Here is a 26419-nt window from a genome sequence, read left to right on the forward strand (position 1 = left end):
ATTCTGAGGTAAATAACCTGTATTGTGATAGGATTCTGAGGTAAATAACCTGTATTGTGATAGGATTCTGAGGTAAATAACCTGTATTGTGATAGGATTCTGAGGTAAATAACCTGTATTGTGATATGATTCTGAGGTAAATAACCTGTATTGTGATAGGATTCAATCAAGTGGTATATCAACAAACTTATGAAGTACAGTACCATGGTTAAGATTAAATGTATATTAAATATTATGATAAAGATCTTCATTTAAATCCTTTATCTGACACCATTCATACCCTATGTAACAGGAGAGGTAATAAGGATTGCCAGACTAGGATTCAAACCCAGAACCCTCCACACTCTCGAGGCTCTATCTGGGCGGCGGCGGCAATGAACCCAGTCCAGTTCCACTTCATTACTCACTCTTTTAACAAATGATTTTAACCTGAAGACACACATTGCATTGAGTGCCAAATGTAGCAAGAGAGGAAAGATGCATGGCCAGACCTGTATTTAACCTTTGACCCTCCAAACTCCAGACAGACACTCTAACCATATCAGCTGCCTGCCTGCTGTTGATCCACCCAGACCAGTACCGCTATACTGTATACAACCAACTGTACTATAAGGATTGACCATTCATCCTCTACTACAAAGCTTTATGACAACCATATAATTTTATATAACTTCACCCCCTAAAGTTGACATCCAAGCCTATTTTACCCCCTCCTTCACCTGACTTCCACCCCCTCCCTTCCTCACTGATCCAGACTGTTGGTATACAGTAGTTGCACCAGAATGACACCGTCTAATTACCATAAACAGCTTACTGATCTGCTCATCTTTATGCACTGAACATGTTAATTTACACACAATTAACTGGTGTAACAGGACAGATATTCGTGGTAACCGTCTCCTCCTCCAGCCATATTCCCTAATCAAATCAATTGGCTGGATTTAAGATGGCTATATCAGAGAAAGTTTGGGATAGAAAACAAGAATATTTCCCAAAACATGTTGGATAAAGTTGGACAGATCAGTGGTGGCCAAGTAATGGGGTCCCACCTTTATAACAATACCCTCCAAGTGGCCAAGTAATGGGGTCCCACCTTTATAACAATACCCCCCTAGTGGCCAAGTAATGGGGTCCCACCTTTATAACAATACCCTCCTAGTGGCCAAGTAATGGGGTCCCACCTTTATAACAATACCCTCCTAGTGGCCAAGTAATGGGGTCCCACCTTTATAACAATACCCTCCTAGTGGCCAAGTAATGGGGTCCCACCTTTATAACAATACCCTCCTAGTGGCCAAGTAATGGGGTCCCACCTTTATAACAATACCCTCCTAGTGGCCAAGTAATGGGGTCCCACCTTTATAACAATACCCTCCTAGTGGCCAAGTAATGGGGTCCCACCTTTATAACAATACCCTCCTAGTGGCCAAGTAATGGGGTCCCACCTTTATAACAATACCCTCCTAGTGGCCAAGTAATGGGGTCCCACCTTTATAACAATACCCTCCTAGTGGCCAAGTAATGGGGTCCCACCTTTATAACAATACCCTCCTAGTGGCCAAGTAATGGGGTCCCACCTTTATAACAATACCCTCCTAGTGGCCAAGTAATGGGGTCCCACCTTTATAACAATACCCTCCTAGTGGCCAAGTAATGGGGTCCCACCTTTATAACAATACCCTCCTAGTGGCCAAGTAATGGGGTCCCACCTTTATAACAATACCCTCCTAGTGGCCAAGTAATGGGGTCCCACCTTTATAACAATACCCTCCTAGTGGCCAAGTAATGGGGTCCCACCTTTATAACAATACCCTCCTAGTGGCCAAGTAATGGGATCCTACCTTTATAACAATACCCCCCTAGTGGCCAAGTAATGGGGTCCCACCTTTATAACAATTCACATTTATTTAATACAATACCCTCCTAGTTACTGGATCACAATCTTCTTAATTGTCACTCAAGAGTTATCTCCCTTAGTCTGGAAGGGAATCCCCCCCCCCCCCCCCCCCCCCCCCCCCCTTTGCTTCCGAGGTGCTGATAATCTTTGTTAAAACCTTTTCAGCGTTCATGACAATCACCATTCCATTACATCATACATATAAAGCAGACAAGGTTATGTGGTACTCATGAATTATGTAACAGAAAAGGAAAAATGAATAAGACGAGGCTGTACTTTTCAAACTTTGCACCACACTAGGAGGACCAATTGTCTGGTCACTGGCAATCGACCAAGGGCAGGTCCTAGACAAAGATAATTGTATTGTTTAGATGTGGCCCTGTGTATAATGTTTATCTGTGTATCATGTACGGGTTAACAAACTTCAAGTTAATTCATGGACATGTATCACATTTGGAAGAGTAAAATGTATTGAAAATATTATCGATTTACATCATAAAACCAGCTATAAATAGACTAATGACCGCCTATTAGTCTCGTACAGCAGATTTTGGATGATTATTCAATGAATGTTCAACAACATTTCACATAAGTCATATCTCATTTTATTACTCTCATCGAATACCCCAGGAAACACTCCTAAACAAGAGGCCCAGAGGCCCTGTATCGCTCACCTTAAACATTTGAGCAGTCATAGCAAAATATTGTCATTAAACATTATCTTGTACTACAAATATTTCACTCGCATACTTTGTCTGCTCCATCCCAGGAAGCTACCAGCCAAATATTATATTCGGGCAAGTGAGCTAAAAAGTGACTGTATTTTAAAAAAGGTTCGACAAACAGAAAATTATATGAAGAAAATGAGATTTGACTGCATTTTTCATGTCCCTTTATATGAGGTATGGTCTGTTAATTCTGGACAGTACTCACTGAGAAATCACCCCAAAGTGATTGGAACAGCGATTGATCGAGTTGGTAAATCACCCCAAAGTGATTGGAACAGCGATTGATCCGAGTTGGTAAATCACCCCCAAAGTGATTGGAACAGCGATTGATCGAGTTGGTACAATTGTGAACTTGAGGTGTCGATCATAAATTCCAAGATTAACCCAAGATTGAGGGGTTAACAAGCTATAAATATTGATAGTAACCTAGCTAGTGTGGAGGTCAGTATTGTAAATATACATGTGTGTAGGTAAATGTACATCTCTACAAGGATACAGGTGGCGCTCACTTCCACCCTCCATTCTACATAGCTGGTACAGGCTGGATACCAGCTGTATAGAGGTTTTTATATGGGTGTTTGGCCAAAATCACTGATTTTGAATGTCTTATTGATTTTGAATTTCAACCCAAAATTTTAATATTATGTAGATAAAATTCACTTCTCTACACATAAATAATTAGAGAATTTGAGCCATGAAATATACGTCATTGTGTGGTATCATGTACATATGTATTATGCATTTTTTTCACCTTCCCGTACTGTTTTTATGTATAACATGCGTAACTGTAGTGCAGAGGTAACTCGTGATTGTCGTGGGTTACGCTGACAGTACATGTACGGTGATCAGAGGTCCAGGATTTTTAATACGGTCTGCCCCACTGCATTTAACAATATGTTGCACTCAGAATATTATTGTTTATTATTTGTTCTATTAAAATTCTGCTAGGTATGATTTTCTTTTCAGGAATGATTTATCGAAACTTTAGCAAAGTTGGAAAAAAATTCAAATGCACAGTTGCAGTTTTTGGAAGTGGTACAGGTATCGTTAAGGGATCACCCATGTGAGAAGGAAAATATACCTGAGGATACAGGTAAATTATAGGTGAGTCATAAATAATAGGCGTTTGGTTTTAAATAAAGCTGTTAAGAATAATGGCGTAAATTGCAGCCCATTATCTGATTTGCTTGAACTATCGTGTAAATGCGTAATTTTGAACACAAAAAAAACATACATTTATTTTTGCTCAACACCTGGATATACACATACGCATAAACGCATTCTTTAAGAGAAATAAAGAATCTTGCAGGTCATTAAGTGATTGTGTTTTATTTAAGGCAGCATACCTTTAACAGGCCATGAGGAACAGTTGTGATTTACATAAAGAACTACCACAGACACCTTGATATCACCCTATCATATACTGTAAATTTGCGCATATAGTGCACACTTTTTTAGGTAAATATTGTCATGTCAAAAAGGGGGTGCGCACTATAAGCAGGAACAAGTCATTCTTGGCTTATCGTTCTAGAGTTTCAGGTCTGCCATATTGGATTACCTCCCTTCAAATAGTTTTGTTTGGAGTCGTCGGTCATACATGATAGATTAAAGATAAAAAAAATAAAAAAAATTGCCTATCCTAAAATGATTAAAATCGGCAATTTGTTCTCATGACTGCTGATTTGGCGACAAACACTAGCTGGACACAGGTAACATTTTTACAGGTAAGTTGACCGGAGGGCATACCGTCTGATCCCGGACAATAGGCTAGGTAGGATCGCCATGCTTCAGCGGAATTATTGACACTTCTCAACACCACAGTTAATACAAATTACAATGCAGTAATTAGCTAACACTCTATCAGTGATTACCGATTAACAAATCTCTACTGCAATTTAATTGAAATTATTTGCAGCACGATCGAGGCACTGTGTTGTTTTCACTCCTGAAAATGTGGTGTGAAGCCCTACTGTATTGTATCACCTAGTGTATTGTATCACATAGTTATCACATAGTGTATTGTATCACATAGTGTATTGTATCAGATAGTGTATTGTAGCAGATAGTGTATTGTATCACATAGGTATCACATAGTGTATTGTATCACATAGTTATCACATACTGTATTGTAGCAGATAGTGTATTGTAGCAGATAGTGTATTGTAGCAGATAGTGTATTGTATCACATAGTGTATTGTATCACATAGTGTATTGTAGCAGATAGTGTATTGTATCACATAGTTATCACATACTGTATTGTATCACATAGTGTATTGTATCAGATAGTGTATTGTATCACCTAGTGTATTGTATCAGATAGTGTATTTATCACATAGTGTATTGTATCAAGCTGACAACATGATCACACAATCTATATCTCATTCACAGATGGATTTGTTTTCCTTGGGGGAAAAAAACAAAAAAAATCAAGGAATTACTTTTATGAACATTTCAAGCGTAGAGCACAAGGAAGTCCTACTTCTTTCATATTACTTCAAATACCACAGAGGAGCTTACTTCACATGGTAAGTATACAGGGTATACAGGTTACAGGGTATACAGGGTATACAGGTTACAGGGTATACAGGGTATACAGGTTACAGGGTATACAGGGTATACAGGTTACAGGGTATACAGGGTATACAGGTTACAGGGTATACAGGGTATACAGGTTACAGGGTATACAGGGTATACAGGTTACAGGGTATACAGGGTATACAGGTTACAGGGTATACAGGGTATACAGGTTACAGGGTATACAGGGTATACAGGTTACAGGGTATACAGGGTATACAGGTTACAGGGTATACAGGGTATACAGGTTACAGGGTATACAGGGTATACAGGTTACAGGGTATACAGGGTATACAGGTTACAGGGTATACAGGGTATACAGGTTACAGGGTATACAGGGTATACAGGTTACAGGGTATACAGGGTATACAGGTTACAGGGTATACAGGGTATACAGGTTACAGGGTATACAGGGTATACAGGTTACAGGGTATACAGGGTATACAGGTTACAGGGTATACAGGGTATACAGGTTACAGGGTATACAGGGTATACAGGTTACAGGGTATACAGGGTATACAGGTTACAGGGTATACAGGGTATACAGGTTACAGGGTATACAGGTTACAGGGTATACAGGGTATACAGGTTACAGGGTATACAGGGTATACAGGGTATACAGAAGTATACAGGAAAGGCTGCAAAGAGCTTCAAACAGATAGATTATAGCTACTTAAGTTTTATTGAAAAATCTCACTTCATTTTTGCCGTTAAAAACTTTCCGCTTGGTGGGTTATCACATCCTTGACGAGCCTCCTATTTAGGTATTTGACTATGACACCTGATAATGACTATCAGGTATAGACTCACCTGGTCCGCCCACCTGAAACTGTCGTGTTTACATTCCCGAGATCTATTTGAACTTTTGGTGAATGTAGGATTTCATTTCTCACATGGAAAAGTATTAGCTACATCATCAAAAAGATCATGCAAGGCCCGATATTGGAATGCATAAAAAACATTGATGTTTTATGCAAATTGATTTCACACCTGTATTACCAGCCAGGTATTTCTTACACAGTACAATTATGTAATGTGAGAAAGAGGTTGACCAAGGAATAATACCTGATGTGATGCACATGGTCTATTTATAGCACGGCCTACCTGGGTAGGAGGTTGTATTACCTGTCATATGTACGTGCAGCAGGCCATGTCTATTATTCCGTTTATATACATCAGATATAACAGTGCATATCCGGAATACCATTTTGCAATTTTGTATGGCAAAGTTGCGTGGTTATGTGGCAAGGGTTTGTGTATGGTTTGCGTATGGGGTTTGTGTATGGTTTGTGTATGGGGTTTGTGTATGGTTTGTGTATGGTTTGTGTGTGGGGTTTGTAACATAATAACTACAACAGGTAGTTGTTGTTTCTTCCGAGGGGGCCTGCCTTTGTCAATAGCACTGCCTCTAATAATTAATCATACCAAACATAATCTTATTGTAAACTGATGTACTAAAACATTAGATAGATACAAATAGTGTAATAAAATACTAAGTAAATAAAACAATAGTTTACCACTCCCAGGATTTCAACCCTACATATTATGTTCCTCCAGGTAATAGTATAATTATACACATGTACATAACCACTTGGCCAGTTCTACAATAGTTTACCACTCCCAGGATTTCAACCTTACATGTTCCTCCAGCTAACATACCGCGTGGCCAGTTCTAAGAATCACAAGGCAAACTTTTTTGTATTACCGTATTTATCTAAAACTAAACTCATTGCCAGGTTATAAGCCAACCCATGTCAAATACAGCTCAGCAGAATTACTCTTACTACTTCATTATCCTGCAATAACTGACTGGACTGTGATTTAATGACTTGATAAACCAAGTCTCTTTCAAACAAAACAAAATGTTAAAATGAAAACTTTTCCCCAAAATAATGACTAAGCAGAGAAAACAACTTATTATTTGTGGTTTAGACATTCAGTTCTACACTAGGTAATATATATTGTGTGTAGAAATAAGTGATATATATACCTTCAGTTCACTGTCTGGTGACTGTCGGCTGTTTGTATACACCATAAACATGTTAACAAGTGAGATAGCATCCCGTTGCAAGTCATATGTACCAAGTATTTACTAACCCCAGATCCTAGGATGTCATCAGACCAATGTCCATACAGGATGTGTCAGTGACATATAAGGGCATTACCACTATAAAGGGTGTGTCACTCTAATCCTGAGTAAATTCTGATGGTGATGACCCTGTAATCTCGACTAACCTCTGACCTTTGATCGGGACTGTCACATCCTGCACTAACCTATTGTGACAGTGTTTATGGTTAGTGTATATACCTGTACATTATGGGAGTTGAGCTATTATCATCTGGTCAATGTATAAATTAGGTATAAATTGGATTGGATTACACTGTCCAGTGATGACCAGCCTATAATCAAAATGTCTCATCGTCGTCATGGTAACATCGGAAAATTGTTAACTGCACAAGTTACATTCTATTAATAGACTTGCATCTAAAAATAATATGTGCTACCCTTTATTGTATAAGGACTGGCGCATCGTTAGCTTGTCTGGCCCATTCTGTACTCAATTTGAAAATCTGGAATGTTATTGGTCACAGTACCGGTAATATGTATTCCAAAATGAGGCTTAATGAAAACATTATTGCACTGATTGACTAAATACATCCTTACATGGGAAGTTTGGGAAGCTTCACTGATGGCTTGTAACAGAAAGAGAAATTAAAATGGCTACAATTTATACCTGAATGATTACAAATGCCATTTCAGAAGCCCAAGTCAATTCTGGGTTGACTTTGTTGCCAGCTCATCACGTTGATACTAGAAGCCGATACTCCGTGTTGAGTATGTTAACATGTCTGTGTTGATCCTTGTGGGAGACTAATTAAACCCCTTGCACAGTGAAATCTCAATTCTGGGCACATTTTTTTTATACCAGGAAAAAAACAGAATTCCCTACATTTATGTACCTTAGGTTTAATTGAAAGTGCTTACGTAAACATGAAGCATCATTTTCAGTTTCTATATTATTTTGACGTTTACTGCAAACATGAAGCAATAGAATAATTATGTTACCTGGTAAACCAAAATGTTTTCCAAACATTTAAAGATTGTTTCAACATTTGAACAGAAAACCGTTGTTTAGATACTTCATCGATTTCACTAATTAACAGTACAACATGATCTTTGAAATGAGGCTGCAGACAAACCAAGGGAGATAACTAATGTCTGTCTACTGTAGGAAATGAGGGTGTGCGAGAAATACATCATTGCTGATCAAATATTTATCTCAGCAAAATCAATAAATCTTGTGTAAAGAGGCAGACAGAGACACAGATGTAAAATGTTCATACTCTCAACAGTGTCTGCTACTCCTTTGGAGGGAACAATCAGTATTTCCCCTGACAACACCTCTGTCAAGGAATTATGACATCAACACAGGCTATATATAGATGTGCATCCTTCCATATAAAACTCGTCAATTTTGAATTGTCAAAGAGAATATTGAATTATGGGTGCTGATTTATTTTAAACGCTATATTAGGTATATAGTTTTTGTGTTTACTCCAAGGATTTGGACTTGTACACATTGACAAATAAAACAACATCTAAAGTATCTATGTAGTCCTTTTAATAAATAATTGATTTGGACTTTTTTTCTCACTTATATAGCCCATGATTTTTATGGTGTGTGTGTTATGAGAAGTCAGGGTAATTTAAACATGGCCTATTTCTATTGGAGTCCTCTTTAATGTCTTTTCTGATAACTAAAGTAACTAAGCTTTACAAATGTTCAATTACTGCAGATGGATTGTTAATTGACACAGAAACCCTCCCCGAGATGGAATTTTAATTGACACAGAAACCCTCCCTGAGATGGAATTTTAATTGACACAGAAACCCTCCCTGTCAGAGCTAAGTTCAGGATGTATCCACAGATCTGGTATTATTCATCTTACTTCTCTTTTCTAAAGTCAAACCCCTGGTATTTTACTCTGAAACCAACCTCACCCCTACCAAGCCTAGGTTTATCACGAACCGTAGGTTTGAAATTGTATTGGTGTATTGGGTGATACATTGTATAAAACCAATGTAGTCAGAATTACAGTATACTTGGGGCATTTACATACAAATGTGTGTATTGGGTGATACATTGTATAAAACCAATGTAGTCAGAATTACAGTATACTTAGGGCATTTACATACAAATGTGTGTATTGGGTGATACATTGTATAAAGCCAATGTAGTCAGAATTACAGTATACTTAGGGCATTTACATACAAATGTATATATAAGCTGGTACTCAACTGAAAAGATTTCTGGCAATACCAAATTGACTATTGTACTATTTTATCTGTCTGCAGTAGATAGGAACTGACCAAGTGCCCCTTATACAGGATTGTTAATATCTGTGTACATGGCCTCAGACCACAATAACACTTCCGGGTCGTTGTACAAGAATGTAGTGCATAAGGACATTTCAGGTGGGTTACTAAATAATTTTTCCTGTCTGATCTATGACAGATATGTACAGTTTTTTCACATAGAATTGTTCAACAATATCTATTCTAGTGACTAAAGTTTGTTTGACACAGTTTCCAAGTTTGTATTGGCAGCAGAACACAATGAGTGATGAGGCTTGAGTAGTGATATTTTTTGATTTTTGGTATTTTCCCCTATACATGCAGGGTAGTGACATTCAAATAAAATTTTCTTTTCTAAATGCCGGTCATGAGGTACTTTCCAGCTCACTGTACGTTCAGTTTGAATAGATCTACAATATGAAATAGGAACCAGACCCTGTGCAAAGTTTTAAAATATATATTATTTTTTTTCCTTTGGTAGTAACATATCGTAGAATTAATTGTGGTCTGAGGCCACATGTAAAACTGTTATCCCCGTGAGTCTAAGTCAATATATGTGCTTTACTTGTACTGGGTAATGTGTACGAGATCTGCCAACAACCTTCAGGTTCCAGGTTCTATTGTACACCTGTGTTAGTATATGGCATCACTGAGAATTATTTCTAAACACCAATATTATTATTGTTACATCACTGGTGTAGGTTTACAGGTACTTCCAGTTTAGTAGAGAGTCAGTCTGTATTACAAAAGAGTCAGTATGTACTACGAAAGCTTAATCTGCTAATTACAAAGCCAATAGATGTCCTCATCTGTACAGATCAAAAGTCCTCTCCAGAAACCATTGATAAAAAAGACAAAGGGTGTTCTGTTCAGAAGAAGGTGTCTATTGCAGCAGGATCACTATATATAGTGGAACAAGGACCACTATCCTGTGAACATGTACCCTGTCAGTAAACCTGTCTAGAATGGCCAATCATGTGATCATGTATCATGTCAGTAAACCTGTCTAAGAGTGACCACTGTCCTGTGAACATGTATCATGTTAGTAAACCTGTCTAAGAGTGACCACTGTCCTGTGAACATGTATCCTGTCAGTAACCTTGTTTAGAGTGACCACTGTCCTGTGAACATGTATCCTGTCAGTAAACCTGTCTAAGAGTGACCACTGACCTGTGAACATGTGACCTGTCAGTAAACCTGTCTAGAGTGACCACTGTCCTGTGAACATGTACCCTGTCAGTAAACCTGTTTAGAATGACCACTGACATGTGAACATGTACCCTGTCAGTAAACCTGTCTAGAGTGACCACTGTCCTGTGAACGTGTATCCTGTCAGTAAACCTGTCCAAGAGTGACCACTGTCCTGTGAAGATGTGACCTGTCACTAAACCTGTCTAGAGTGACCACTGTCCTGTGAACATGTACCCTGTCAGTAAACCTGTTTAGAGTGACCACTGACATGTGAACATGTACCTTGTCAGTAAACCTGTCTAGAGTGACCACTGTCCTGTGAACATGTATCCTGTTAGTAAACCTAAGAGTGACCACTGTCCTGTGAACATGTACCCTGTCAGTAAGCCTGTTTAGAGTGACCACTGTCCTGTGAATATGTACCCTGTCAGTAAACCTGTCTAGAATGACCACTGTCCTGTGAACATGTATCCTATCAGTAAACCTGTCTAAGAGTGACCACTGTCCTGTGAACATGTACCCTGGTAGTAAACCTGTCTAAAGTGACCACTGTCCTGTGATCATGTACCCTGTCAGTAAACCTGTCTAGAGCGGCCACTGTTTCTTGTGACCATAGGAAAGTCCTCTTGTTAACTAAGGCTAGGATAGGACAGTCCTCTTGTTAACTAAGGCTAGGATAGGACAGTCCTCTAGTTAACTAGGGCTAGGATAGGACTGTCCTCTTGTTAACTAAGGCTAGGATAGGACAGTCCTCTTGTTAACTAAGGCTAAGATAGGACAGTCCTCTTGTTAACTAAGGCTAGGATAGGACTGTCCTCTTGTTAACTAAGGCTAGGATAGGACAGTCCTCTTGTTAACTAAGACTAGGATAGGACTGTCCTCTTGTTAACTAAGGCTAGGATTAAGGACTGTCCTCTTGTTAATTAAGACTAGGATAGGACAGTCCTCTTGTTAACTAAGGCTAGGATAGGACTGTCCTCTTTCATTTCATTTCAACAAATTTTATTGACAAAGTTGATACAAGTCAATTGCATGGAATAACAGGCAAAGCCTATATAAATTCTCTCCAGCGGTGGCTAAATAAACGGATTCTATTATTTTTATTTGATTTAATTAATACATCAATTTTGAAATGAAAATTATAAACAAAAAAAAATTAAAGGGATGTAACTCCTTCTTAATTAACATAACTGAAATACAAATACATTCACTTCTCACATCACACACAAAACACTTCCACAGGTATTATTATTTTTATAACATTTTACAATTGTATATAAGCTATATAGCTATCAAATCACACAGGTATTGGCAGACATTGACCAAAAGTCCATGTGCAAATATATGCACAGGTCACAGTCGCCAAAACTGTTAAGTTATTATAGTTTTATATGAAAACAGAGAGCTAGTCTATGTGTAATTCAATGTATAAGATGGAAACTGTAAAACAAGACAGATTGAACAAATCTTACAACAAACAACAACAAACAAACATGCGCAACTTAAAACTCCTATGTCCATAGAAGAATACCATTTATAGAAAAGTAGGTAAAGTTACTTATTTGTGGAGAATAATTGAAATAGGAATAGTAAAGTATAAAAGTATAAAGTATAAGGTCATGGCTGGTTAGATCGTATAGAGATTAAAACGCCTCGATTTACCAATAAATAATTGTACATCATTGAGTAACTGTCTGTTTGTTAGTCCATCACAATCAGGACAGCCTTGTAGAAAAATGTTTGTATCAATATGGTTATGATTTCCATAATTATCAACAGAAGTAAATAAAGTAAGTCAGATCATTATACAATGGACATTCAAGAAAATAATGGAAAACTGTTTCATATTCAAAAGAGCTGGAGCACAAGAGGGACAGTCAGTTAAATGGTCATTGAATAAATCAAAATTTAAATTGCTACAGAAGTTTCTAAGTTGACAAGAATAATTATATTGGCCCGTCTACCACCTTCAGTTTTAAAAATTAAGGTTGATTCATTATCGATAATAATATCTTTATTCAGTTTGTGTTTAAAGGTTGCACGAGATGGGGAGTTTAGGAGATCATTATCAGTAGTGTTAGTTGTGCGGCACATTAGAGGGAGGAAACTGTCAAAATAACTGTTAGATCTGCATATTGGCGGATTAAACAGTCTTGTTTGTCTGAGGAAATAGGGATTATTGTTTTGATTGTTAATGAAAGGATTTAAGACATCTTGTAAGTATTGAAGTGACAGCCCATGCATTATTTTATACATCATTATGTGTTTGTGTTTATTTCTTCTTGTTGACAGAGTTTCCCAACCAAGTTCATTATAAAGTTTATTATGAGATGTTCCAGATCGAAGTCCAGTAACGATTCTGGCTGCTTCTAATTGAATAGATTCTAGAAGTTCTTTAGATTGTTGAGTGCAATTATCCCATACTATGTCTGCATATTGTTAACTGAGGCTAGGATAGGACTGTCCTCTTGTTAACTAAGGCTAGGATTAAGGACTGTCCTCTTGTTAATTAAGGCTAGGATAGGACAGTCCTCTTGTTAATTAAGGATAGGATAGGACAGTCTTCTTGTTAACTAAGGCTAGGATAGGACAGTCCTGTTGTTAACTAAGGCTAGGTTAGGACAGTCCTCTTGTTAACTAAGGCTAGGATAGGACAGTCCTGTTGTTAACTAAGGCCAGGATAGGACTGTCCTCTTGTTAACTAAGGCTAGGTTAGGACAGTCTTCTTGTTAACTTAGGCTAGGATAGGACTGTCCTCTTGTTAACTGAGGATAGGATTAAGGACTGTCCTCTTGTTTATTAAGGATAGGATAGGACAGTCTTCTTGTTAACTAAGGCTAGGATAGGACTGTCTTTTTGTTAGCTAAGGCTAGGATAGGACAGTCCTCTTGTTAACTAAGGCTAGGTTAGGACAGTCATCTTGTTAACTAAGGCTAGGATTAAGGACTGTCCTCTTGTTAATTAAGGCTAGGATAGGACAGTCCTCTTGTTAATTAAGGATAGGATAGGACAGTTTTCTTGTTAACTAAGGCTAGGATAGGACAGTCCTGTTGTTAACTAAGGCTAGGATAGGACTGTCCTCTTGTTAACTAAGGCTAGGTTAGGAAAGTCTTCTTGTTAACTTAGGCTAGGATAGGACTGTCCTCTTGTTAACTAAGGCCAGGATAGGACAGTCCTCTTGTTAACTAAGGCTAGGATAGGACAGTCCTCTTGTTAACTAAGGCTAGGATAGGACAGTCCTCTTGTTAACTAAGGCTAGGATATAGGACTGTTCATATGTTTGCATTGTTTTAATCAATATAGTATTACCATTTTAAGTGAACTAACTAACCAAACAAAAACATAAAATAAAATTTACCTGAAAGGAACTGGGACTGTTTCTGTACTGAAATTAACTTTATAATTAACTCTGATTAACAGTTTAAATAGCTTCCATTAATCTGGCTGTGTTAAATACCTGGTCTACAGTGTAAAGAGACACAGCCCTTTGTATGAGACTACAGTGAGTATCTCTAAAATGCACAGGAAAACAAACTTTGTACTTGATATAAAAAAAAGAGAGTTTATAAAGTAGTGTGCAGGCTGAACTTGATACCCAGTACACGCACATCAGTCAAGGCACCACCAATCTGACTCACAATCATCACGTTATATTTCAGTCCAGCAACAATAAAATTAATCGTTGATTTATCGCTGAGTAAATAATCTATAAATAACTATGGGTACACGAAATCGTGTCCTTACCTAACCGGGTGGGCTGGTTTATAGGGGTTTAGCCACCTTGTCTGTTATATAATTATGATCAATATCTCTGACAGAATTCTGTTATCTCGGCCTTTATCACCATAAACAGATAATTATATAGATACATTGGTACCAACACGATTTCTATATACCTGTGTAAAGCAAGCACCTTGATTTTTGTAATACCTGTCTAAAGCAAACACTGTATAATCTGGATATACACACAGACCAAACCTCTCATGTATAAGATAGAGACAGCACATTATTCCAGCTGAACACCAGATGGTTATCCACGATATCAAATAAACTCTCAGGAACCTGTGTAACAGCAACAACTTTTTATCTGAATGTAATAGAAAATGTTGTCATATCAACATCCAGCCTGGACCAGCTCGGGGGCTGTGGATGGGCCTCGCTGTGTTTCCTTGATAGGAGTAAAGGGGGGACAGTCCCAGTTGTGGCTGTTGGGTAGTGATATGTGCTGAACTTCTTGTATCTAAAAAATTGTTTGTAAATTTTGTACTATTTTTTTCATTTAGCAGCACTCCATAGCAGTTTGTGTAGGCTGGGGGAAAAACTCTTTCTTTGGAAAGTCTTGCTACAGCAACTAGGGGTATTGAATCCTGGTCATTGATTTTCATGGTAGGTCATGATCACAGACATATAATCTTCAGGGGATTATTATAACTCCTGTCTGTACTAGGAGAAATCAAGGGATCAGATTTTCTATAGTTTGTCCATTAGGACCTGTCTGCTACATAATTAATATTATGTTAACCTAACATCAGCCATGACATATAATTGCCCTCAGCTGAAATGAACAGGAAACATTCACCACTGAAATTTCATAATAAACTATTCCAGCCTTTGGTTTGGAAGAGTTCAAATGTGTCTTCAGGAGTGAATGAGTTAAAACATTACTGTACTATACAACAACAATGTCAGACAAGTTTATAGGTAAATACAGACAGGCTAGAGATGGAATCAATCTTCCGAAATGAGATATTGACCTGTCAACAGTATCAAATCTGTTATCTAAAGTAACTTCCAGATTAAATAACTGCTGACTAATCACTTACTCCTGCCAAATAGCCTAGGCATCTAAAACAGTACAAATAGCCTAGGCATCTACAACAGTACAAATACCCTAGGTATCTACAACAGTACAAATAGCCTAGGCATCTAAAACAGTACAAATAGCCTAGGCATCTACAACAGAACAAATAGCCTAGGCTTCTACAACAGTACAAATAGCCTAGGCATCTAAAACAGTACAAATAGCCTAGGCATCCACAACAGTACAAATAGCCTAGGCATCCACAACAGTACAAATAGCCTAGGCATCTACAACAGTATAAATAGCCTAGGCATCTAAAACAGTACAAATACCCTAGGCATCTAAAACAGTACAAATACCCTAAGCATCTACAACAGTACAAATAGCATAGGCATCTAAAACAGTACAAATAGCCTAGGCATCTAAAACAGTACAAATACCCTAGGCATCTAAAACAGTACAAATAGCCTTGGCATCTAAAACAGTACAAATACCCTAGGCATCTAAAACAGTACAAATACCCTAGGCATCTAAAACAGTACAAATACTCTAGGCATCTATAACAGTACAAATACCCTAGGTATCTGAAACAGTACAATTTTTGTAGCATTTTTTTTCAAGTAGGACATCAAGATTTTCCTGTCACTCAGAGACATATAAAGCCAGTATATACGTCTCTGTGTCACTAGATGTGACTGTGTTTTAATGTCTGTCAGCTGTTTGCAATAACTGTCTTTTCCATCACTGATATAATAGGTACCAGGTTAATATCTGTGATTAGATATCATTTTACATGCATTTAGAAAATAGCCTGTACATGTATCTAGAAATTACAGAATGTAATAATGCTAATTTGTACATATTGGTGGTTACTGTAGGATCGGTGACCTTGTGCTAAATGCAAGCCAGCTATTCATGTATACATACAGTGTGTGTGTGTGTGTGTGTGTGTGTGTGTGTCATCTTGTAATTAATCACTGAAGCTTACACACATCCATCTGATACCTCACACAGGTGAGACTGAATGTCAAATATACCGACTCATGTGGACACAAGGTGGTCCAATTTGCCTTAAGAGACTACCTTCTGTGTGATTATAATTATCAGCTTATCAATTCTTCAGTGGTTCTTTTTATTTTATATATCTGTTACAGTCAAACCTGTGATTCAGGGACCAGGGGCCTGTTTGTCTTATCATATATATCAGCTGTTACAGTCAAACCTGTGATTCAGGGACCAGGGGCCTGTTTGTTTTATTATATATATCTGTTACAGTCAAACCTGTGATTCAGTGACCAGGGGCCTGTTTGTCTTATTATATATATCTGTTACAGTCAAACCTGTGATTCAGAGACCAGGGGCCTGTTCGTCTTATTATGTATATCTGTTACAGTCAAACCTGTGATTCAGGGACCAGGGGCCTGTTTATCTTATTATATATATCTGTTACAGTCAAACCTGTGATTCAGGAACCAGGGGCCTGTTTGTCTTATTATATATATCTGTTACAGTCAATCCTGTGATTCAGAGACCAGGGGCCTGTTCGTCTTATTATGTATATCTGTTACAGTCAAACCTGTGATTTAGGGACCAGGGGCCTGTTTGTCTTATTATATATATTTGTTACAGTCAAACCTGTGATTCAGGGACCAGGGGCCTGTTTGTCTTTTTATATATATCTGTTACAGTCAAACCTGTGATTCAGAGACCAGGGGCCGGTTTGTCTTATTATATATATCTGTTACAGTCTAACCTGTGATTCAGGGACCAGGGGCCTGTTTGTCTTTTTATATATATATCTGTTACAGTCAAACCTGTGATTCAGAGACCAGGGGCCGGTTTGTCTTATTATATATATCTGTTACAGTCTAACCTGTGATTCAGGGACCAGGGGCCTGTTTGTCTTATTAGATATATCTGTTACAGTCAAACCTGTGATTCGGGGACCAGGGGCCTGTTTGTCTTATCATATATATCAGCTGTTACAGTCAAACCTGTGATTCAGGGACCAGGCGCCTGTTTGTCTTATTATATATATATCTGTTACAGTCAAACCTGTGATTCAGGAACCAGGGGCCTGTTTGTCTTATTATATATATCTGTTACAGTCAAACCTGTGAGTCAGGGACCAGGGGCCTGTTTGTCTTATTATATATATCTGTTACAGTCAATCCTGTGATTCAGAGACCAGGGGCCTGTTCGTCTTATTATATATATCTGTTACAGTCAAACCTGTGATTCAGAGACCAGGGGCCTGTTTGTCTTATTATATATATCTGTTACAGTCAAACCCGTGATTCAGAGACCAGGGGCCTGTTCGTCTTATTATATATATCTGTTACAGTCAAACCTGTGAGTCAGGGACCAGGGGCCTGTTTGTCTTATTATATATATCTATTACAGTCAAACCTGTGATTCAGAGACCAGGGGCCTGTTCGGCTTATTATGTATATCTGTTACAGTCAAACCTGTGATTCAGAGACCAGGGGCCGGTTTGTCTTATTATATATATCTGTTACAGTCTAACCTGTGATTCAGGGACCAGGGGCCTGTTTGTCTTTTTATATATATCTGTTACAGTCAAACCTGTGATTCAGAGACCAGGGGCCGGTTTGTCTTATTATATATATCTGTTACAGTCTAACCTGTGATTCAGGGACCAGGGGCCTGTTTGTCTTTTTATATATATCTGTTACAGTCAAACCTGTGATTCAGGGACCAGGTGCCTGGTTGTCTTATTCTATATATCTGTTACAGTCAAACCTGTGATTCAGGGACCAGGTGCCTGGTTGTCTTATTCTATATATCTGTTACAGTCAAACCTGTGATTCAGGGACCAGGGGCCTGTTTGTTTATGTGGAACAACCAGTACGTCTGCTGTTAATGTAACATATACAGGCCTTGCAATGCTTTTTCAAGGCTTGCCTGAAAGCAGCATCAGATTACTAGGTCCGACTATGGTCCAACTGGTTGAACCGGTTAAACCGTTTAAACGAAAACGGCCCTGCCCAAGGAATGGTGTCTTATTGAACGATCATTACAAAGTAGAGTGATAAAGTTTGTCTCTTTATAGAGATGGTCTCTATACAGCTGGTGTCTCAAGCAGGTTTGACTGCTAGACTGTTAAACTCTTCCTCGGCTGATCCTTATAAACAGGTTATTTTTCTGTTGAGTGGTCTTTACTGACAGGTAGTCTTTAGCGGCAGCTTGTTTTTTCCCCTTTAAAACAGGTTGTTTTTCCATTGAGTGGTCTTAATAAACAGGTATTTTTCTATTTGGGGGTTTAATAAACAGGTTGCATTTCCATTGAGTGGTCTTAATAGCCAGGTTCATTTCCCTTGAGTGGTCTTTATAAACAGGTATATTTTTTCCATTGAGTGGTCTTAATAGACAGGTTCATTTCCATTGAGTGGTCTTTATAAACAGGTATCTTTTTCCAATGGGGGGTTTAATAAACAGGTATCTTTTCCATTGAGTGGTCATAACAAACAGGTATTTTTTTCCATTGAGGGGTCTTTGTGGACAGGTTCACTATATGTCAGCTCAAACTTCATGTCCACTTTTATCCAAAATTTATTAAACCAATAAAATCATCACTAGCAAAGTTGTTAAACACTTGTCTGATAGAAGACATATATAGTCCTTTCAGTTTGCTGACACAGCAAAATCGATTAGTAGTCATATATGTTTACGGTTAAATCTGTCAGTTATTTGTACAAGTGCTGAATATCTTGCATGCATTAAACCAATAAAATTTTGATCACATGATTGGTCATACTTAAACTACTTTGGGTTTTTTTTTAACTTCCCAGATAAGCAAAAAAAATAATGACAAATTTGTTTACAGGAGTGCTACCTTAACCCCTTCTTGGGTTGCACATCTGACTGCACATCGTGACTAGGTAACCATTGTCGTAGCTCCACCAGGCCTTCAGGTAGACATACGTTGTAGGTATACCTCCTTGTGTACAGATAAACACCAGATACCTCCAAAATTTGTCAACAAATAATCCCTTTACATGAGTAAATGTTGGAGACATTCTTTATTCTTCTTACAATCTTCTGGACAACAACGGAGCTTCATGCTTCATGGTATAACACATGTCAATAGATGTGTACCAAGAAAGGAAAATACAATGACCAGGTTTCAAACCCTGGACCTCCAAACTCGAGACAGATGCTCTAAAGAATACAGCTACCTGGAAGTCGGCGATCGGCCCAGTCCAGTTCTAACTACATTCCTGGTCGTCGGCGATCGGCCCAGTCCAGTTATAACTACAAAAGCCTACACTTACTACCATTGGTATATTTAGTTGTGTGCCACATGTAACAGGAGAACAGAAATGTAGAGCCAGACCAAGATTCAAACCCAGGACCTCCGAATTCTCTGAACGGTCCAACCAAATTGAGCTGTAGCTGGACGCTAGTGATTGACCCAGGCCAGTTCTACTAGATATGTATCATAATACTACAGACACTGGTGATTGACCAGGGCCAGTTCTACTATATATGTATCATAATACTACAGACACTGGTGATTGACCCAGGCCAGTTCTACTAGATATGTAACATAATACTAGAGACACTGGTGATTGACCAGGGCCAGGTCTACTAGATATGTATCATAATACTAGAGACACTAGTGATTGACCCAGGCCAGTTCTACTAGATATGTATCATAATACTCGAGACACTGGTGATTGACCCAGGCCAGTTCTACTAGATATGTATCATAATACTCGAGCCGCTGGTGATTGACCAGGGCCAGTTCTCCTAGATATGTATCATAATACTAGAGACACTGGTGATTGAACCAGGCCAGTTCTACTAGATATGTATCATAATACTCGAGCCGCTGGTGATTGACCAGGGCCAGTTCTCCTAGATATGTATCATAATACTAGAGACACTGGTGATTGACACAGGCCAGTTCTACTATATATGTAACATAATGCTAGAGACACTGGTGATTGACCCAGGCCAGTTCTAGTAGATATGTATCATAATACTAGAGACACTGGTGATTGACCAGGGCCAGGTCTACTAGATATGTATCATAATACTAGAGACACTAGTGATTGACCCAGGCCAGTTCTACTAGATATGTAACATAATACTAGAGACACTGGTGATTGACCAGGGCTAGTTCTACTAGATATGTATCATAATACTAGAGACCCTGGTGATTGACCCAGGCCAGTTCTACTATATATGTATCATAATACTAGAGACACTGGTGATTGAACCAGGCCAGTTCTACTAGATATGTATCATAATACTAGAGACGCTTGTGATTGACCAGGGCCAGTTCTACTAGATATGTATCATAATGCTAGAGACACTGGTGATTGACCAGGGCCAGTTCTACTATATATGTATCATAATACTACAGACACTGGTGATTGACCCAGGCCAGTTCTACTAGATATGTAACATAATACTAGAGACACTGGTGATTGACCAGGGCCAGTTCTACTAGATATGTATCATAATACTAGAGACGCTTGTGATTGACCAGGGCCAGTTCTACTAGATATGTATCATAATACTACAGACACTGGTGATTGACCCAGGCCAGTTCTACTATATATGTAACATAATGCTAGAGACACTGGTGATTGACCGGGGCCAGTTCCACTAGATATGTAATACTAGACAAGTACCCAGGCCAGTTCTACTAGATATGTATCATAATACTCGAGACACTGGTGATTGACCCAGGCCAGTTCTACTATATATGTAACATAATGCTAGAGACACTGGTGATTGACCCAGGCCAGTTCTAGTAGATATGTATCATAATACTAGAGACACTGGTGATTGAACCAGGCCAGTTCTACTAGATATGTATCATAATACTAGAGACGCTGGAGATTGACCAGGGCCAGTTCTACTAGATATGTATCATAATTCTAGAGACACTGGTGATTGACCCAGGCCAGTTCTACTATATATGTAACATAATGCTAGAGACACTGGTGATTGACCCAGGCCAGTTCTAGTAGATATGTATCATAATACTAGAGACACTGGTGATTGACACAGGCCAGTTCTACTATATATGTAACATAATGCTAGAGACACTGGTGATTGACCAGGGCCAGTTCCACTAGACATGTAACATAATGCTAGAGACACTGGTGATTGACCCAGGCCAGTTCTACTATATATGTAACATAATGCTAGAGACACTGGTGATTGACCAGGGCCAGTTCCACTAGATATGTAATACTAGACAAGTATGACATCCTTTTGTATATATATTTTGCCTAGTCTCATCCCTAATCCTGTTTTTATTAGATGTCCTGCCTTTAGAGATTTAACACACCGTGACTGTGGGTCAGCTAATTTACCTGTAGAATCCAGAGATCACTTCTATGTTAACAGTTAGTTCTGTCATCAAACAAGGGGAATCCCAATTATTTGTTTACATGCAAGCTAAAAATATACCATGCCAGGGAATGCTCGCAGAACACTTATAGTGCATACATGTAACCAACTCTTACCTTGAGCATATATTAATCCAGGTTTCCAAGTAAGGTAAAAATAAATCCAGTTAAATTATCAAAATCATACAAGTGGGACTCTCGGATTGTTACTTCTTATCGAATGGTCCTCACATACTGTCACTCTGTCACGCGTGATGAACTACCGTGTAAATATTTGTATGTGTGTGACGTATGTGTGTACCTGTCTGTGGGCCTATGAGTAAGGATTGACGTATATGTATGACTTCTACACTGTATATGTGACAGGGAAAATACTTCGCTCTACACTTACATGACCCACACAGAAATTTCACCCTGGGCTAAATCTTTCCACAACTCTGGTCAGGGGATATTACTCCGCCTGTTCATTGAGCATTTGTCATACCTAGGTGTTCTGGTGACTTGTCAACCTGTCAATGTACTGATACCTGTCCAATACCTGCCTGCAGACCTTGAACTTGTAGCAAGTATAGTCATCTTGACAACTTGTCAAAAAGCCTTTCTCAAGTTCAATACAGGTATACAGTATTCTATAAGGATTAACACACCAATCCGTTCTAGGTTTTCATCTCTAAACACATAGCACATACTTAATTTCTTAAAATGTAAGATTTTAATACAAACCTGGAAAAGTAAGTTAAAATATCATATTTGACCATTGAACAGTATAATGTTGTAAGCTTACCAGGAGTTTAATCTGGGGCCAAATCGTATACACTACATGACAGGGATGAGGTCTGATAGCTCATTGACCAAATATGATCATCTTAAATCAATTGGCAATATTTAGTGGTAAGATCATTACGCTGTATGAGTGGATACTGGTCATTTTTACAAGTGGGCATTTGATGACAGAATCATTAGGGATGGTCAGTACCTTTAACTGTTTAGAATCATTAAGGATGGTCAGTACTTTTAACTGTTTAAGGATGGTATAGGGTACATCTAATTAAAGGGACTGAGGTAGGTCAATAATAAATAACTTTGGTCAGTGTATCATTTCCTTTATGGGTATAGTATATAGAGTTATATTGGTCAAAGTACAGTGGTCATTATATAATATTACTATAACAATGAGACATGGTGACTTCATGGGGGCATACTAGAGTGGCCACTATAGACAGGGAGCTGGTAGGGTCACTGTAGTCACAGTCCTTTATACAGGAGGTCACTATAGACAGGGAGCTGGTAGGGTCACTGTAGTCACAGTCCTTTATACAGGAGGTCACTATAGACAGGGAGCTGGTAGGGTCACTGTAGTCACAGTCCTTTATACAGGAGGTCACTATAGACAGGGAGCTGGTAGGGTCACTGTAGTCACAGTCCTTTATACAGGAGGTCACTATAGACAGGGAGCTGGTAGGGTCACTGTAGTCACAGTCCTTTATACAGGAGGTCACTATAGACAGGGAGCTGGTAGGGTCACTGTAGTCACAGTCCTTTATACAGGAGGTCACTATAGACAGGGAGCTGGTAGGGTCACTGTAGTCACAGTCCTTTATACAGGAGGTCACTATAGACAGGGAGCTGGTAGGGTCACTGTAGTCACAGTCCTTTATACAGGAGGTCACTATAGACAGGGAGCTGGTAGGGTCACTGTAGTCACAGTCCTTTATACAGGAGGTCACTATAGACAGGGAGCTGGTAGGGTCACTGTAGTCACAGTCCTTTATACAGGAGGTCACTATAGACAGGGAGCTGGTAGGGTCACTGTAGTCACAGTCCTTTATACAGGAGGTCACTATAGACAGGGAGCTGGTAGGGTCACTGTAGTCACAGTCCTTTATACAGGAGGTCACTATAGACAGGGAGCTGGTAGGGTCACTGTAGTCACAGTCCTTTATACAGGAGGTCACTATAGACAGGGAGCTGGTAGGGTCACTGTAGTCACAGTCCTTTATACAGGAGGTCACTATAGACAGGGAGCTGGTAGGGTCACTGTAGTCACAGTCCTTTATACAGGAGGTCACTATAGACAGGGAGCTGGTAGGGTCACTGTAGTCACAGTCCTTTATACAGGAGGTCACTATAGACAGGGAGCTGGTAGGGTCACTGTAGTCACAGTCCTTTATACAGGAGGTCACTATAGACAGGGAGCTGGTAGGGTCACTGTAGTCACAGTCCTTTATACAGGAGGTCACTATAGACAGGGAGCTGGTAGGGTCACTGTAGTCACAGTCCTTTATACAGGAGGTCACTATAGACAGGGAGCTGGTAGGGTCACTGTAGTCACAGTCCTTTATACAGGAGGTCACTATAGACAGGGAGCTGGTAGGGTCACTGTAGTCACAGTCCTTTATACAGGAGGTCACTATAGACAGGGAGCTGGTAGGGTCACTGTAGTCACAGTCCTTTATACAGGAGGTCACTATAGACAGGGAGCTGGTAGGGTCACTGTAGTCACAGTCCTTTATACAGGAGGTCACTATAGACAGGGAGCTGGTAGGGTCACTGTAGTCACAGTCCTTTATACAGGAGGTCACTATAGACAGGGAGCTGGTAGGGTCACTGTAGTCACAGTCCTTTATACAGGAGGTCACTATAGACAGGGAGCTGGTAGGGTCACTGTAGTCACAGTCCTTTATACAGGAGGTCACTATAGACAGGGAGCTGGTAGGGTCACTGTAGTCACAGTCCTTTATACAGGAGGTCACTATAGACAGGGAGCTGGTAGGGTCACTGTAGTCACAGTCCTTTATACAGGAGGTCACTATAGACAGGGAGCTGGTAGGGTCACTGTAGTCACAGTCCTTTATACAGGAGGTCACTATAGACAGGGAGCTGGTAGGGTCACTGTAGTCACAGTCCTTTATACAGGAGGTCACTATAGACAGGGAGCTGGTAGGGTCACTGTAGTCACAGTCCTTAATACAGGAGGTCACTATAGACAAGTTAAGTTTATTAAAGATAGGTGATGATTTTCTTCCAACAGAATGTCACTTAAGATAGATGATTACTTTTGACAGTCTATGGCATAATAAGACAGTTGACTGGTTGTTTACAGGTGTTTTTTGCCTATCTTAGTCTGGTATATATGTAGACTTAAGTAGCTATCATCCACACCTAGTCCAACAGCATACCAACTACAAAGTATCCTAATCCACACCTAGTCCAACAGCATACCAACTACAAAGTATCCTAATCCACACCTAGTCCAACAGCATACCAACTATAAGTATCCTAATCCACACCTAGTCCAACAGCATACCAACTATAAGTATCCTAATCCACACCTAGTCCAACAGCATACCAACTATAAGTATCCTAATCCACACCTAGTCCAACAGCATACCAACTATAAGTATCCTAATCCACACCTAGTCCAACAGCATACCAACTAAAAGTATCCTAATCCACACCTAGTCCAACAGCATACCAACTATAAGTATCCTAATCCACACCTAGTCCAACAGCATACCAACTATAAGTATCCTAATCCACACCTAGTCCAACAGCATACCAACTACAAAGTATCCTAATCCACACCTAGTCCAACAGCATACCAACTATAAGTATCCTAATCCACACCTAGTCCAACAGCATACCAACTATAAGTATCCTAATCCACACCTAGTCCAACAGCATACCAACTATAAGTATCCTAATCCACACCTAGTCCAACAGCATACCAACTATAAGTATCCTAATCCACACCTAGTCCAACAGCATACCAACTATAAGTATCCTAATCCACACCTAGTCCAACAGCATACCAACTAAAAGTATCCTAATCCACACCTAGTCCAACAGCATACCAACTACAAAGTATCCTAATCCACACCTAGTCCAACAGCATACCAACTACAAAGTATCCTGATGTATACAAAACACAACTCAACCTATTCATCCAATGAGCGTCACATTATAATTCCTGTCCAGTATTTGTCTTAGAAAGATCAAGGTAATGCATGCTACCTTACTGAGACACACGCCTCTCCTTCCCTAAAGTGCCACACTAATTAAGATACCTGTAAATTACCTTTACAATGACTTGGTAATTAGGAATTCATTAATTTAATTGAAACCACACTGAAGGATACACCAGAATAAAAGCATTGATGTCTGGCACTGCTCAAGCACTGTATCATAAATTAATAGACAAAAACTAATCATGAAAACTGCTTCCTAATTTATAAGACGTATGTAATGTTTAACCATATAACCTTAAATCTAATATAAATTACAGATATATTGTGTTAGGTAGCGATCAACCTAAACTCTAGTATAGATTACAGGTATAATGTGGAAGGTAAGGTAGCATACAACCTTAACTCTAGCATAAGTTACTGGTATAATTTGTAAGGGAGCATACAACCTTAACTTTAGCATAAGTTACTGGTATAATTTGTCAGGTAGCATACAACCTTACCTCTAGCATAAGTT

The 26419-nt window shown here is 39.0% G+C and overlaps 1 protein-coding gene across 4 annotated transcripts in view; it reads right to left on the reverse strand.

Annotated features, from left to right (window-relative positions):
- Nucleotides 1-26419, reverse strand: part of LOC110449677 (ETS-related transcription factor Elf-4-like) — a 169405-nt gene that overhangs the window by 96476 nt on the left and 46510 nt on the right. The window contains exon 1 of one of the 4 annotated variants that reach the window (XM_021496691.1): nt 22055-22177. The exons of 2 other annotated variants lie outside the window; for them this stretch is intronic. In XM_021496691.1, coding sequence (XP_021352366.1) covers nt 22055-22063 — 9 coding nt within the window. In that variant the 5' untranslated portion in view covers nt 22064-22177. Of the gene's footprint in view, nt 1-7189; nt 7295-22054; nt 22178-26419 lie in introns of those variants that run through there. One more of the 4 variants, XM_021496689.1, reaches the window with a different exon arrangement.

This window comes from Mizuhopecten yessoensis, unplaced genomic scaffold (assembly GCF_002113885.1).
Source record: "Mizuhopecten yessoensis strain PY_sf001 unplaced genomic scaffold, ASM211388v2 scaffold4783, whole genome shotgun sequence".
Classification (NCBI taxonomy): Eukaryota; Metazoa; Mollusca; class Bivalvia; order Pectinida; family Pectinidae; genus Mizuhopecten; species Mizuhopecten yessoensis.